The sequence below is a fragment of the Chenopodium quinoa genome, unplaced genomic scaffold (assembly GCF_001683475.1).
Source record: "Chenopodium quinoa cultivar QQ74 unplaced genomic scaffold, ASM168347v1, whole genome shotgun sequence".
In the NCBI taxonomy this organism is placed as follows: Eukaryota; Viridiplantae; Streptophyta; class Magnoliopsida; order Caryophyllales; family Amaranthaceae; genus Chenopodium; species Chenopodium quinoa.
In genome coordinates, this window is record NW_018745195.1 from 428,727 (window position 1) to 445,650 (window position 16,924).

The 16,924-nt window shown below is 35.2% G+C and overlaps 2 protein-coding genes across 2 annotated transcripts; both read right to left on the reverse strand.

Moving 5' to 3' along the window:
• Nucleotides 1–1,295: 1,295 nt before the first annotated feature.
• LOC110710997 (25S rRNA (cytosine-C(5))-methyltransferase nop2-like) lies at nt 1,296–8,028 on the reverse strand. Its single transcript, XM_021889361.1, has 17 exons — nt 7,610–8,028; nt 7,248–7,420; nt 7,058–7,121; nt 6,654–6,787; nt 6,466–6,549; nt 6,275–6,349; nt 6,115–6,186; nt 5,947–6,020; nt 5,612–5,664; nt 4,740–4,849; nt 4,462–4,530; nt 4,018–4,092; nt 3,646–3,738; nt 3,490–3,569; nt 3,305–3,404; nt 2,095–2,408; nt 1,296–1,709 (listed from the first exon to the last, which is right to left on the reverse strand). The coding sequence occupies exons 1-17, from the start codon at nt 7,878–7,880 to the stop codon at nt 1,646–1,648; spliced, it is 1,905 nt and encodes a 634-aa protein (XP_021745053.1). The 5' UTR covers nt 7,881–8,028; the 3' UTR covers nt 1,296–1,645.
• Nucleotides 8,029–12,455: 4,427 nt separating this feature from the next.
• LOC110710976 (heterogeneous nuclear ribonucleoprotein 1-like) lies at nt 12,456–16,033 on the reverse strand. The gene is made up of 6 exons (XM_021889328.1): nt 15,849–16,033; nt 15,714–15,754; nt 14,922–15,085; nt 14,668–14,767; nt 14,342–14,511; nt 12,456–14,043 (listed from the first exon to the last, which is right to left on the reverse strand). Exons 1-6 carry the CDS (start codon nt 15,899–15,901, stop codon nt 13,534–13,536), a joined length of 1,038 nt encoding a protein of 345 aa, XP_021745020.1. The 5' UTR covers nt 15,902–16,033; the 3' UTR covers nt 12,456–13,533.
• Nucleotides 16,034–16,924: the final 891 nt, after the last annotated feature.

Below are 16,924 nucleotides of genomic sequence, written 5' to 3' on the forward strand. Positions count from 1 at the left end.
TGACCCGGTAACCAATTTCCCCAACAGAACGTCATTAGGAGCATTGAGTTTGCAAGAGACACGAGTGCGGCGCTTGAGCTCGAGGTGGTCAGGGAGTTTTGACATCATCGTTGATTCTGTGTGTTTTGAGAATTTTAGGGTTTAGGGTTTTAGTAACCCCAAAATCGTTTGTCTATTATTTAAACTTAGGGGAGGAAAAGGAAATGATGAGCTTACCTCTAAATTGTTCGTGTCTTTTGGTGTTGGCAACTTTACTTGGAGCCTTATATAGCGTCGGGCTATTGAGGTATTGCGTTTTGCGTAATATTGTAGAGGTGTTAATTGGGGTTACTAGGTTGGGTTTGAGTCACGTCCACTTGAGTTGGATTTGATTCGGGCATGGATCATGTTGCTCGTAAGTCATTGTGGCCATCTAGATGAGATTTATGATCGAGTATAGCCAATCAAATCAGTTTTTGACACCATTTTTAATAAGTACGAGTATATACATTTTTTATTATTAGTAAAACTATTAAGATTTTCATTTTAACATTGTAGTAAAATTTAGTCAATAAAATACAATGTTAGTAAAAATCAATCTTCACTAGAGATAATTTAAGGGTAAGAATTCTCTTACCTTCCCTCAACTTCTAAAGGATCTTACCTACTAACTCTAGCGCACTTTTTATTCACGTATCAAAACAAAAAAATAAATGTGACATTGCCAACCTTAATGGCCTAGTATCGTCTTTTAGAATTATGCTAAGTTTTGAGAATCACCCTTAGGGAATAACCATGTCAATAAACATGCTCACTCTTGTCTGACTTTATTTATGAACCCCGCAGTGCTTGGAAGGCCGGAAAGGATATAGCGACAACAAAATTTGTTAGTTACTTAGATAAATGTAAAGGATTTCTTTGCGCCAAGTTAGTAGATTTGTATCAAAACATTCAAGGAGGTTGGCAGTTCCTACTTCTCAAAGCCAAGTTCATTGTGACGCTACGCCTCATAGACAGGCCAACAAGTGTCGTTTATAATATGAAGTTTTTGTACCGAAGACCTTTGCAATTGGTATAAAAATCTTGTAGCAAAAAATGCTGGGTGTTTTAATTAGAAATTGTGGCTTCTCTCACCTGTCTGCCTTTCATTAGAAAAGCCAACTACTTTCTGTTGTTGTGCAACAATGCCTGAAGTCTATCCATGCACTTTCTTAATCCTGCAGGATTCTACATTCACAGGATCATATTTCCTCTAGTTTTTTCCAAATGGTATAAACTGAACAGGTTCATGCTTTGCCTAAAAAAATCTCTTGAAATTTCAGAGTAATTGGCCTATCAAATAAAAATTACTGGTACAGAACTTCAGAATAATACAATACACCATAATGTCATAAGCATAATTCTTTCAAAGATCTATCCTTCCAGTTGTTTTGACCAAAATTTTCTATAACATGTGCTCTGATTCTAACATTAACCTCTAAAGGGCACACATAATTTACTCCTAAAATTTTACACAAACGGAAACAAAAATTAAATGGATACAAAACCTTTTTCTTTTGTGGTTTTAAAAAGCTGGATACGAAACTGGGAACTAATAAGAGAATTTGTTCATCATGTTAGTAAACAATATTCTGGACAGAATGGTTTGAGAGGTATGCTCAAATGATCATTTACCGCCTTTGTTCTTGCCTTCTACCTTCTTTTTTCTCAACTCTTCTCTCTTTTCTTCCCTGCACATGTTTTAACGCACCATTGTCAAATGCAAAAGAAGCATATACTAGTGTAATTAGACACACGGCAACAAGGCTTTAAAAGCAATATCTATGCAGATGAGAATAAACTGTCTACATTATATATGGGGGGAAACAATCAAAGATCTATCTTAAAAGTTGAAACCATAAATTTACGTTTTTTGAATAATGAACAGGGCAAGAATCCAGAACTTTTCAAACTTCCAAGTAAAAAATACGATTCGTCACATCATGGATAATCTAACAGATCATGAAACCACAATTCTTCAAATTTCCAGTAAGAGATCTGTTGATAGCTTTAAATTTTATGAATGATTTAACAGGATATGATGTTCAAACTTCCATTAAGAGATCAGTTGCTCACCTTGCTTTTGAAACTTCTTCACGAGATGGAAAGACCCTTTTCTTCCTCTCTTTTGGAGGTGATACTTCGTTTTCGTTATCCTTAACATTTGTCTTTGAGGTCTTTTTCTTCTCTGTGAGTTTAGAAGAAGGTTTCTTCTTACCATTATCCAAGGGAGTTTCATTCAAATCCTCAGTCTCTTGTGGCTCATCATCATCTCTTTGTCGCTTATTAGACTTCTGTCCATCAGCATCAGTGTCATTGAGATCCTGCTCTACTGTTTCTGATGGAACATCAGAGCGTGGAATGGGATTTGTGTTGCTTACTTTTTTTAACTGCAAAATGAATTAATGAAATAACAGAAAGATCAACTTACAATGCAATACACACATCACAGCATTTAATCAAGATCATGCTGACAACTTAATTACATACTCATCAGAGAATACCTTAGAAAACAAATCCTACTTAGGTGATTTATGGAAAGTAGTTAAACAACCTTGATTAACCCATACCCCAAAACCGAAAAAGGTGAACAAGTAGAGTACACAAGGGCGCTTGAGAGATCCATGTTGGAGGAACTCAGCAAAATGACCCCGTAACTTTGGGAGCGCTTACATTGACATATTCATAGTTCTTCTCTAATAAAATGTGGACCAAAACAAATGAAGTGTTGCAATGAAAATCCAAGTGTTGGGTACAGGTTCCATAACCATGTCAGAGTGCACCTGACACGCATACTGAAGGTAAATAAAAGAGTCAAAGTATCATTGCCCCTGAGAAAAGAGAGTAACTAATTCTCAATCCAAATTTTTCTAATGGCCCAACTAGGCAGATTCCATACCACCATAACAGCATAACACTTCTAGCAGTTGTGTATGTAAAAGGTTCCATAATCGTATCAGAGTGCACCTGACACGCGTACTGAAGGTAAATAGAAGAGTCAAAGTATCATTGCCCCTAAGAAAAGAGAGTAACTAATTCTCAGTCCAAATTTTTCTAATGACCCAACTAGGCAGATTCTATAACACACATAACAGCATAACGCTTTGTAGCAGTTGTTGTATGTATTAAGAAAAAGGACACATAGCAGAATCCCCCATAACTTTACAAGACTTAGAAGCAAGGTGTCAGTCAACCTGTCAGAGTCTGCATAACTATAGTAAATGCATACATACATGTCATACATTCAGGTTGCCACTTTTATGTTAATGGGACAGTAAAGATTTACCTTGGCCACAAAAAAACCATCCATATTGAGCTTATGGGGGTAGATCCGCCTCGTCTTGTCTAATGATGGATGAAATCGATATTGCCTAAAGTTGACAAATCTGAGAAAAAAGGTAGATATCATCAGATATCTTAGATAATCAGAATAAGCGGTTAAGATCAACAGAACTCATAAATTAGGATTACCCTTTCTCTCCAAAGTCCAGCCCACATGGGACTAGTTTTACATTCCGTTTCTTCAAGGCATAGTCTACTACTGCTTCATTCTGCAAGACTTCAAATTAAGAGGGAACATTGAACAGTAAATGATATTAAACATAGACAAGTATCCATTTCACAAACCTCCATAACCATGATAGAGCAAGTTGAATACACAACATATCCTCCAGTTTTTGAGTTTGCATCCACCAAATCAATCGCAGCTAGAAGAAGTTGCTGGAGATATGGGTCAATATTCATATATGTAAGCAAAAAAATAAGGAATAATCCTACGGTGGCGATAAAGCTACAAGCCTAGTGCCAAATTCTTAACACCACCATCAATTAAAGTAGCTGCAATGGTTGCTTCAGAAAATTTCCTTGACAATAGGACCAAATTTTTTTTTTCATAGCACACATTCAAATGTGCCTTAATAATATGGCAAAAAAATTTATAAAAAGCATATTAATGCCTCCAAAATCACGATGGGGGTAATAATCAGAAAAAATAAATACCTGTTGCAAGTGAGCACATTTCTGTATCTCTTCAATGCTTTTAGAGGATTTCACAGATTCATCCTTTGATATTACCTACAAAAATATAACAAAGCACAATCAATACAGCCTCCTTGCATGCTGCTAAATCTCAACTCAATGAATGCTCAAACTAGACCTGTAAACCTCACAAGCAAGTAGCATATCATGTAAAATTTTATTTTTACACATATAAAAATATTCCAAATCATTTTGCAAAGGGGGAAAAAATATCACATACTCCTGAGTAGGCTGACTTAATGAATAGGACATAGCCCACAAAATACAATGTCTATTTAACAGCGTTTACTATTATATGAAGTGTGTGCGCATGCATATATGTTTTCTCTACTCGATCGATCTATCAGCAAAAAAAAAAGTTTGAATCCTGTAACCAACAAAATATAAAAAAATTATAGTGCTTACCCCTGTTCCGCTGCAAGGGGCATCCAATAGCACTCTATCACATGAATTGACTCCCAATACCTTTGTAAGCTACATGTAAAAGAAAAATAATCAAGATCAGCATGTACAACTATTAAACATCCATCTACCTAGCCATACTTGAATTTTAGCATATCAGTAAAAAGAATCAAACCTCTGCCTTTTCATCTCATTTGCAAACACAAAGAATGAAAGGGTATAGAGAAAGGATTACAAACTTCTAACAAGAACCACATCATATCAGTAAAAAAAAATCAAACCTCTCTTCCATCATAGTTTATAACTATTGTGTTCGTCACCCCCATGCGGCTAATATTTGCAGACAAAGAATGAAGCCTCTGCTTTTTCATCTCATTTGCAAACACTAATCCTACAAATAGATGATTTGAAATGAGAACTTCTGTAAGATAAATTTATGACAGTTTAATCAAGCATTTATGCTCTTGACTTGAGATTAAATATCATGCCATACGGCCCACACTGCAAAAAATAGTCATAGAGATTTAAGATTGAAACAATAATCTTTAACAAGTGCAGATCATAACCAACACCTATAAAATCGGAATATACAGTAATGATTTCAGTCTCAAATATCAATGGAAATATCTTTAGTGAAATAAATGTAGGGTAATAGGAAACAGAATTCTAAGGATCCACTTACAAGCAAGTGAGCAACAACATTTCTTAAAATGTGGATGATCAACTTAGTTTTTTAGAATGATGTTGACCTGCTGGATTTTAAAAGGGAGGTTTTATAAAGATTGGCTCAACAATTTTAAGCCTTTAAAGGCATATTGCATATTTGCATATTGTTCATTATTATTACTTCCCGAATTTTTGAAGTTGACTCAGAACTCAAATATCTGCACAGCTGAACTCACCTTTTCACTCTATAAATAAAATTAGTCATAAAAAAAAAAAAAAAAAAAAAAAAACCCTAAATTCAAGTAAAATAGAAAAAGCCTTCAAAATAAAAAGAAAGAACCTACTTCCCTCCACTATTAGCATTAGAACAGCTAAATTCTATAACTAACTAACAAGTTTTGAAAGCTGTAACAAAAATTTATAGTCTTGCACATATGAAAATCCTAATAAGAATATGTTACAGGAGGGAAAATATATAGATATATACCTGTGTTCTTCATATGAGCAGCAATATATGTAGTTTTCCCACCAGGAGCCGCCCTGCAAGTACCATAGAAACACAGCACATCACAACCATCGGCACGAATCAATTTCACTATCTTACTATTCAACAAAGATTTATACTAGAATGGATACCAACGGGCATGAGACAGCCAACACACGAGAAATCCAAACTATTATGAGTGTGCAGCCTCATCTTTCTTCCCTCTTTCTTGAAAAGAAGTGGTGGGGGGGGGAGTAGGTGACCTTGAGGACAGGAAACATAAAATGTCTTTCTTCAAAAAATAAAATTCAAGCAAAGTAGCAACATAGATTACTTACGCCATGTCAACAATTTTCTCTTTTTCTTGAGGAGCTAAAGCCATCACTGGCAAGAAAGAACTTGCACTTTGCAACTGCGGCATATTAGAAGAAACACATAAATGTCAAGTGAACTAAGATGGAATCAGTATGAATAAACCAGTGTACTTTATATAAATAATAAGATACCATGTAGTGACCGGCCATATATTCAGGAGTGGCACCAATCGGCACTTGCGATTCATATATTATTAATCCAACCTACACAAAGCATTCAAAGTGTAGTGTTAGAAGCAGCTTTTGACCAGAAAACAGAATTTTCCCACCATGCATGCGCACATATACTTACCTTTGACCACTTGCCCAAAGGGTCCAAGTTCACTCCTCTGTTCAAGAGAACATCGGCAAGGTCCCGTCTACGTGTCTACATCAAAAAGACATGATAAATGAATGCTCAATAGATAAAGTACAATTGAAACTAATTGTGACATGTAATTGTGTAAGACATAATATGCATAGAAACATAAGTCACAATAGCACCTTCAATGTATTAGTTCTTATACACATTGGACGAGGATTTTCAAAAGCTTCAATGAGTTCCAATAACTCAACAGGTCGGAACATCTGTAGAAGTTAGTCATAAAGTTAGCGTATAGCTAATAAAAAAATTGCAAAATTGAGATGGAGAGACAAAGAATGATTGCAGAAACAGATTAAGAGCACTATACCTCTGACAACATCCCAATCAGGAAGTCATTGTAACCATAATATGTAGACAAGTCGGTTTTAAGCAGGTCAGTATAATCTTTCCTCGACGCCCCTTCTTGTTTCAAAGTCCTAAACGTTGAAAGAATCCGAATATCTAACATGAATAAGGGAGGCATTAGGTTTCACGAACTTGAAAACTCAAAAACTAAACTTATACTGTGAAACAGTCTCAGGCTTTCAGCTATGCTTAACATTCAACAAAACACATTGCATTCGTAATAAAATAATTAATAAATGGATCTTATATGACAGGTACTTGAGGAGTTGAGGTAAAATGAAGAGTTTGAGTAACATTGAGATAATGCAAGTATTATTGAGACAAGATAATCTGTTATCTATCTAAGAAAATAAAAAATAAACATACTTTCTTTGATTCTTCTCTGGAGACTAGGAAGATCAGGAGGTCCAAGTGCCTCTAGTTCAAGCTCCTACAATTCATTCCCAACGAAATGAAAAAACAAAGTTAATTTCTATCTTACGAAATTGAAGTTTCGACATAAATACAAAATGGAATACTGTTAACTAATTCAAGTTATAAAAACTTTATAATATACCTCCTTGGTTGGCAGTCTAAACTCAGTTTCTTCCTGTATATTGAGCTTCAATTCATCATCTGCTTCCTTCTGTTGCCTTGCTCGTTTGTCATCAATGGCTTTCGACGACAACTCAATGTTTTTTTCATCAGAATCATCCGAATCAGACCCCGAACCCGACTCAAACTCGTTACCTGTGCAATAGAGTTTACATTTAGTCCAATAATCATTATAGTTACTACAATTAAATAACACCCAAAAAAACCCAAATTAATCAACTAATCAATAACAAATTCAAAACGAAAAGGGTTCTTTTTTCCTAAAATCAACAAGAAAAATATTAAAAATTATCAAATTAACAAGAACAATAGTAAAAATTCAACCTCCTTCTTCCTCTTCCTCATCATCGTCGTCCTCATTATCATTTCCACTTCCTGCAAGGAAATCATCCTTAAGTAGGTTATCATCTTCTGAATCATCAGATGAACTTCCACTTTCAGTTTCAAACTCATCAATTTGTTCAGAATCATCTCCAGATAATATATCATCAATTTTGTTCTTCTTCGTGTTCTTCACTACCGGAGCTTCATCTTTTTTAGTCTTTTTGGCAATGAAATTCTCGACATTCTTCTTCTTCGCTGCTATTGCAACCATTTCTGCTACTTTTCTGAGGAGAGAGAAAGAGACTACAAATTGAAAGAGGGGTTTAGGGTTTTTCTCCTCCTTCCTCAATAATGGCTAGGGTTTATTAGAGAAAGCTGATTTTTTTTTTTCCCTTTTTTTAATTTTTTTTTTCTTTTTTTTTGGCAATAGTTTTACTTTGTGGATGGCTATGGCTTGCCTATGAGGCTTGGCTTTGAGCCTCTTTTGCAAACTTGGACTCAAGGCCCTTTCAACTAAAAAGTTGAAAAATAAGGTAATCAGTTTTTTTACTTGACCTACTTAATTTATCACGTTGTCGATGCATAAATTTATTATGATAGGATTCATTGAGACAATTTAAACAAAATTCTATATGACTATGTTTTACCTTAGATATAAATCACATAAAAAAATAAAAAAAATAAAAAGTCCAAAATGCGTGTGTGAATGAATAGTGCAAAAGCCAAAGTAGGTGAAGTAAACAAGAATAGAGGAAGTTTACTCTGTCAAACAATTCATATTTAGCATGTGTTGTGGGCAGCTGCCTACACTATGTGGTCACTTAATAAAGTAACTCGTATAACACTGATCAAGTATCCCCTATAATACTGATCGAGTAACCCTTAAAACAATGATCAAATAAACTCTGACGAAGTAATCCTTGTTACATTGATCGAGTAACCCCTGTAGCATTAAAGAATTAACCCTTATGATGGCCGTGTGGCCAACCACATTTAAGAATTTGTGATTCATTTTGTGATAATGAATGTTGTATTACGATGGTTGCATTGTTGCATAGAAATTCATTGTGATTATAAGCTCAATTTATACTAGTATAATACAATACAGAGGCGGATCTAGAGCCAAGACAAGTTTCGGACTTTAAACCTCTAATTAAAATTATAGATATCTTTGCTATCGATAATTCATACAATCATACATCATATTCTCTATGTCTACTAGCTAAAAAAATTAGAGGGGGTTATGTGCCTATACGAAGATCTTGCCTTGAATACAATATCATGGAGTAGGGCTTACGTACCTTCACAAAGATCTTGCCTTTATTACAATAAAATAGAGTGATACAATTAGAAATGGTACATAATTATAGCTTAGCTCTTTCTGGCCTTGACCATAATAGGACTTTTAACATGTTTAGCATCCGACCATACCAAACTTCCAAAAATGTACCAATGGGGAGATGATTAGCATCAATTGTGAAATTAAGTTGATAGATTTGGTTTGATCTTTTCTGGAGAACACCAAAGTCTATAGGTTTCTGGTTGTCCAACATTTTTCAACATTCTTGTAATTATCACATTATCAGCGAAGTCAGTAATAGAAATGGAGGGATAAGATGTTAAAGGAGAGCGGGCATTCGTAAGGATGTTGTTGGCTAAATTTTTCAAAAGTTGTACTATTATGAGGTACACCACAAAAGGAAATTAAGGTAATCATAGAAGTCCATATCATAAACCAGCCGAGGATCCATTGCTATGTTTGGTCTCACGTGACCTGACCCGTTATCTAAAGGCGTGGCATACTGGCATCCCTCTTCTTATCGCTATCACGTATTGAAATACCATTATTGTCAAAAGGACTTGCTGCATCAATACAATGTAGAAGGTTAGGTCTCATCATACACACAACTATTAAACTGTACATTTCACACGTGTGGTACGTGTAATGCATGTAGCATACCGGTAGTCATGATTGCGGATTTGATTGTTGCATTACTCCAATTAGGGTGTAGCTTCTTAATAAGAGTCACAATACTAGCAATACGAGAGTGAGGGATAGCTCAAGTGCTTAGAGCTTTTCTCCCGGTTTCAGGAGATTTGGGATCGATTCTCACTCCCGCTCTTGTGGCTCTCTAAACAACAAAAGTTCAACTCATTTACTATTCATATGGTCAAAATAAATTACCATATTCTATGATTTATACAGTAGAACTAAATTAGCATGTGAGATCTTAATAGATACCCCTTATTAAAAAGAATTTCAAATATCACAACATTTTACAATTTTCACTAATACTAGCCGAAGATATTCATAGTCAAAGATGTTTGTTGGAGATCGCGCAAATACAAAGTGAGTCAAACTTTTAGGAACTGAGAAAGTACAAGTTAAAATTGCTTAAGAGTAAAATAATTATATCGTGCAAGACATCCATGTGAATAAACGGAGTATAAGACCAACAATTTAATTAGTAAACCTTTGAAATATCGGGGCTAATCTGGTTTGTAGTTTAGACACCAGCATGAGAAAAAACCCAAAATTAAAATAGGTTTAATTCCCAATGAAGTAGTTTTTCCAGTGAATCACTGATTCATAGAGTGGTAAATTTTTGAATCATAGTCATGAGGCACATTATTTGATCCGTATCAAAGTGTAATCCTACAATATCTACTTTTCATGATTTTTATTAGTTACTATCCCATATATTGATTAGATCTCTAGTATAGCTTTGTCTTAACAAATCATATCCGTTCCCGTCACCAAAAAAAAAAAAAAAAAAAAAAAAAAAAAAAAAACCCCAAATCGATCATATTCATGCACAAAAACAAGGAATGAGATGGGAGTTTTGAATTGATCTCACCTTGTTGAGTTGGTACAAGAAAAAAAACACTAATATTCAATTTCTAATCAAACTTCAACCCTCCCGATTTTTTTTCTCGCATTGAGATCACTATCTAGACGAATTTCTACTTATGCATTAGCTTTGGTTTAGTCTAATTATGCGTTTATTGCGAGAATTTTACAGTATTAAATCCACAACCATAGATTAGTTAGCTCTGAAAATAATAAAATCAATTATGCAAATTCAATTTCTAAGTATAAGATCAATTAAGAGACATTAATCTTATCGCGATGGATATTTTCCTCCCATTCGTGAGAGACCGTATTGTTGCTATTCCTCTAAGCCGCCTTGAGCAAAGTGATAGCATTTGTTGGGATCCAGATAAGAGAGGGTTGTATACTGTTCGGTCTGCTTACAAGCTGATCTTTGGTAATTTGGATGAGGAGTGCAGTGCTTCTAGTGAGGGCGAAATGAAACGTGTCTGGAATCTTGTTTGGAGTGAACCGGTGCTTCCCCATATAAAGGTATTCTTTTGGAGGGCATGTCATGAAGCTTTACATACGAGTAAGGGACTGCATACTCGTATTCCTGATGTTCCTGCAGTGTGTAGTGTGTGTGGTGAGGAAGAGGAGAGTGTTGGTCATGCTATTTTATGGTGTTCTCGGGCTAGCAACTTCTGGTGTGCAAGTGGATTTGGTGGGGTGGTGGATAAGAGGTGGCGAAACTTACTGGATTGGGTCTTAAATGTTTTTAAGAACCTGGATAAAGATGAAAGAAGATGGGTAATGGTTCTATGCTGGGTTTTTTGGGGAGCTAGGAATCGTGGTTTGTTTGAAAATGAGTGGAAGGGTCCTAATGAAGTGCTAGAATACGTGGGAAAGCTCATGATTGAGATGGAGGGTGTGGGTTCTGATCGTGCTCAGCAGCATGTTGTGAAGCCTGCTGCTGTGTGGAAGGTGCCCCCTGCTGGAAGAATTAAAATTAATGTTGATGTAGGCTGCTTGGGTATGCTGGGAAGTAGTGTTGGTGCCGTTGCTCGTGATGCAGAGGGAGCTGTTTTGTGTTGTGCTAGAGAGAGGTTGGGTGATGAATGGGAGCCGAGATGTGCTGAAGCGAGAGCTGTGCTGATGGGTATGGAAGTAGCTAAGGAGATGGATCACACTATTGTGATAATTCAAGGTGACTGTGAACCAGTCATTAATGCTATAAATAGCAGGGAGGAGGGGCGTAGCTCTCTGCACTTAATTTTGGAAGATATTCACCAGTTAGCTTGTAATTTTTCTAGTATTTCTTGGGGTTGGGTTGGGCGCATGGGTAACCAGGTGGCCCATTGCTTAGTTCATGAGCCTTTGAGTGAGTTGGGTAGGAAGTATTGGTTTAATAACTTTCCTGTTGCTATTTCTTCTGCTTTGTCTTCTGATTTGCAAGTTATAAATGAAAGCTAGTGCTCCTTTGGGGCTTTTATTCAAAAAAAAAAAAAAAAAAAAAAGAATTTTATAGTACTTTTAATCAATTAGAAAAAACAAAAGATTAAAAATAATAATAATAATAATAATAATAATAATAATAATAAATAAAAAAAAAACAATTAAGAGTTAATAGTAGAGGATAGTAGCCATTAGTGGGAGACATGGGGTAAATTTTGAATTAAGGTGCAACTTTTAGGTAAACACGATGTGATGTCAACGCAAGGTAATTCGGAGGTGGAACTTTAATTTGCATGAGATCGCGGATATTATAAATGGCCCAACTGAAACAAAGCATCCTTGTTTTTACATGATGATTCATGTAGTAATTATTTTAAACAAAAAAATTAATCTACTTTACCTAAATAGTATGATGGGAAGAGGGTCAAGAAGAATATTTTATGTAAAATCACAATATAAGAGAGGAAATTAATCATCCTTCAATTTAATATTCAATAATGAGATTTTTTTTTTTTAAAAAAAAAAAAAAGTAAAATTAGCAAAATACAATTAATCTAACAAACAAATGAATAATGTAGATTCGTCAAACAAATAATTTATACAAAGCATAGTTGAAAATTTTCCTATTAACAAGCTAGACAATCAAATAATCATACCAAAAACTGAAAGCTGTTTCTTTTGGGTGATTGAAGGCTCCAATCATCTCCACATTAGTAATCAAAAATCCAAACTATGAAGTGCAAAAAAAATCCAGATACGAGACACTGAATAGATAGGTATTAGTTCTGTACATAAAAATAGAAATGATGAAGAAATTGACTTGCATAAAGTTAGATTATTATGCTACTACCCCATTGCACAAAAAGGGCAAAGCTACAATCATACCGTAAGTTCTCATAACCATAATGTCATGTCTCAGGTAAATCTGAGCTGCATGGCAAGACAACTCCATAACTTCAACCCCAATATGAGCTAAAAGCCTCTATTACTCAGCATTAAACATTCATAGACCGGGACAAGCAGTTTGATATTAGATAAATCCAATATCAAGCAAAAACAATATCCCAGAAATGTATTATAACAGAAGCAACTAGAGTATATAGCCAGGCTACAAAATATTAAAGCAAATAGAACAACACAACATGCATTCAGAGTCTAGGCCAACTCATGAACAAAGAAGCTGCACATTAAATCTGACAATAATACTAGTATTACAAAGGATTTACGAGCACATGTACAAAACGAAAACAATAATAATGAAAAATATAATCTCTATAAAAAATCAGGTGACAGTAGAAAACACTGGCAGATACCCATTGGCAAATACTTAAGCCCCTCTAAATCATTCCAATCAAGGATTGCATTCAAAAGCTATGTATCAAAATAATTGCACCAATATCTATCTAAATTAAGATAAACTTCATCTAGCATCAAAAATCCACATAAGATACTGATACTAGAACAAGGTTAACACCAAATTCTTCAATTCATACTACATAGTTGTCTAAACCACAATAATAAAGACGTTAATAAAAGCAGATCTTCTAATGCCTTAAGCACTTGAGGAAGCATCTCTAATTCTCGTCGGGGTAGTACCTATCAGGCCAGGCATAATAGGAAGGACAGCTCCTATCTCGAACTTAAGAACACTGATTTTCTACCGTGAATAAGGATGATACCGACTACTTCCACTATAGCCTCCCTTACCATAGAACCCACTAGCACCACCATAACCAGCACTAGCGCCGGAATCATAACTGCCGCCATAGCCTGAAGCTCCATAGCTACCATAACCTTCACTTCCACCATATCCACTTAAGCTGCCACCAGAGTAAGCACCACTAAATCCTGCACCATAGGGACCAAATCTGCTAGAGTACCCAAGGGATGACTCTCCTCCATAAGCCCCTAAACTACCACCGCCAAAAGAACCATATCCTCTACCATATTCCCCTCCACTACCATAGCCTCCATACCCAAGCCTACCAGCAACACCTCCAGACATCCTATAGTTATTACCTGCACCATACCCACCATCAAAAGCCCCATAAGAGGCTCCATAACCAGCATAACCATCCCCATAAGAACGGTTCCTAGTGTTGCTACCATAAGTAGGAGCTACAGGATGGTTTGTGGGTTTCTTTGGTTCGGCCTTCTTGATCTCCACCTACAACAAAGCAACTCAGTTAACCTAAAGCCTGCTCCATCAAACTAAGATGAGAGTCCTCTTATGGCGCAATCTATATCTGTATAGAACTATAGACGATATCCATGACTACAAACTAAATAACCTTAAAAAGAAGATTAAAAATTGAGCATTCAGCAATGAAAATTGATTCTCAGCTCAAAACAGGTTCGTAAAGTTCACGGATGAAAATAGAATGCAGACAAACCCACAAGCACAATAAATAAAAACATTTCCTATTAACATGGGTTTTCCAAACAGAAAAGTACGTTGAGCTCACCTGAGTACCCTCCATGTCAATCATATTACCCTTGGAGAGTATTTCATCAACCACATCTTCGTTGTCAAATACAATGAATCCAAACCCGCGAGAACGATTAGTCTCATGGTCACGTATAATTTGGTGTTCAGTCACCGCCCCGAACTCGGAGAAAAAGTTTCTGAATTCATCTGAGCAATCCAAAATTATTCAGATTTTCAAGTCAGGTCTTAACTTTGAGTAGCATTTAAATATGAACATGAAAAAGATGGATACCACATGCATGCTTTTATCTAATACTCAATGTACAAATATCGATCAGGATAAAAACAAATAAAACAGCATACCTTCTGAGACGCTCGAAGGAATGCCTCCAACAAAAATCTTTTTTGTCTTGAAATCCTTTGACTGAGCAGCACCTTTGGGTATAGTACGCTTAATCTCAACCTTGTAACAAAGAACACAAGTAAACTAACAGCAGACACAAATCAACAATAAATTGGCAAAGTATTAAACCTTTTACAAAATTCAACACATGATGAAGAGAATAGTACTTTGAACTACAAAAACACCACTAATCCACAGAACTACACCACAATACCTGTTTCCCATTAATGATTTGAGTATCCTCGATAACTTTGTCGACAACCGATGGATCAGCATAAGTGATGAATCCAAATCCCCTTGGCTGCCCACTGTAACGGTCTTTCATAATAACCGAGTCTGTTATCTCACCATACTTCCCAAAGTGCTTGATAAATGTAGCTATTTCACACCAAAACAAATAGAAACATAAGACTTGTAAGAATTACTAACAATAAATATAAAATTTCACAATAAATCAGCCAGACAAACACATGAATACACAATTAACAAGGCAAAAATCTAAAACTTTTAACCCAAACAAAAAAAGGTCACTGCATCCTTGGTTCAGAAAATTAGAAACGAACATATAAAATCATAACTTAATTTAGAAAAGGGTCTTTTTACTCTTACATTTAAACATTTCCATGCCCTGAACAGTTTCACCAGTTCGAAATTCGGACAACGAACATAGCGAGTATCCAAATCAATAAATTCACCACAAAACATAACAAATTTGGAAAATTGGAAATTCTTCCTACAGAAATATATAATTTTTCTACCGCCATGGCTACAATTAAATTACAAGCTCAAATCCCACCAAAAAAACACTAATTCATGAATAGACGAATAGTTAAATTGCATGTATTTAATTATTACAGAGTATATTAATATCAAATCATATTAAAAAAAGCAAATAATTTGAGAACCAAGATACAAAAATCGAAAAAGGGAAAATAAGTAAGAATTCAACAATTAAAAAAAAAATAACAAAAATAAAGTAATTAACAGTAGAGAAATACGAACTCACTGTTAGTTGTATCTTTGGGAAGCCCGCCAATGAATATCTTCCTGCAAACAAAAATCAAAATTAAAAAATAAAAAAGAAGAAGAATTTAAGCAAAAAAATATGAAAATTATTGCAAAAAGGGGGGAAAATTCGAACCCAGGGCTAGCGCCATCGCCGTGAGGACCATCCGCCTTGAATTTGGAAGCCATTTTGCCGGAAAATCGAAACTCCGATTGAAATTTGTGTGGGTTCGGAAGATTTTAGGGTTTATAAGGAGAAAAGGGGGAAAGAGAAGAAGGATGGACTACAACGTCTACAAGTATATAAATAAAACCTTGAAAAAATAAAATATATAGGGGTTTATTTACCAGTGTACTGAAGTACAGATTAATCTGATGGGCTTTGTTCAGAACGTACTCGGTTTTTTTTTTTTTTTTTTTGGCGTGTGGTCAGGATGAGAAAAAAGTGCATTGTAGAGCGAACACAAATTACGACTTTAAGTGCGGAGGGGGATTTGAACTTGTAACTTGTACATATTTTGTCAATAACAAAAAAAAAATTGTATACATGCTACGGTTTTAAAATTTCATTGGCATTTTTATTTCCGTAATGTTGTTCAAATTTCAATGGATTAAACATTAAGATGATATTTGAAGAGAAAATACAAGTTTATATTTGATAAACAAGAATTGTCAAGGGGTGTATATATAAATTATATCTAACTTTGGTTAATTGTTGTTTTCTCTCTCCTCTTTCAACCTTTTGGTATTTTCTGGTTTTCTTTCTCCTCCTTCAACCTTTTGTTGTTTTATCTCTCCTCTTTCAACCTTTAATTTCGATGGTGGAAAGTACACCTTTTCACTATATGACGTCGAAATTAATGGAGGGAGAAAAGCTTATCTACCCTTTAGGGTTAACCATGCCCGTTATTCTCACTTTATTATTTGGGTTCTCGTTTAATTTCGACGACGAGACCACCGAAAATGGTGGTGCAAAGTCTAATTTAATGGAGGAAGGAAAACTCAATTACCCATTAAGGTTAACCATGCCATTAATTTCTCCTTTAGTTATTAGGGTTTTCGTTTAATTTCGCCGACGAAGCCGGCGGAAATGGAGTCAAACGGACTTGAAAAAGAAGGTGAAAGTGGGCAGAGATTGGAGGGAGAAGATTAAGGTGGTGGGAAGAAAAAATATGAATAAGAGGAAGAAGATGAACATAAAGAAGATGAACA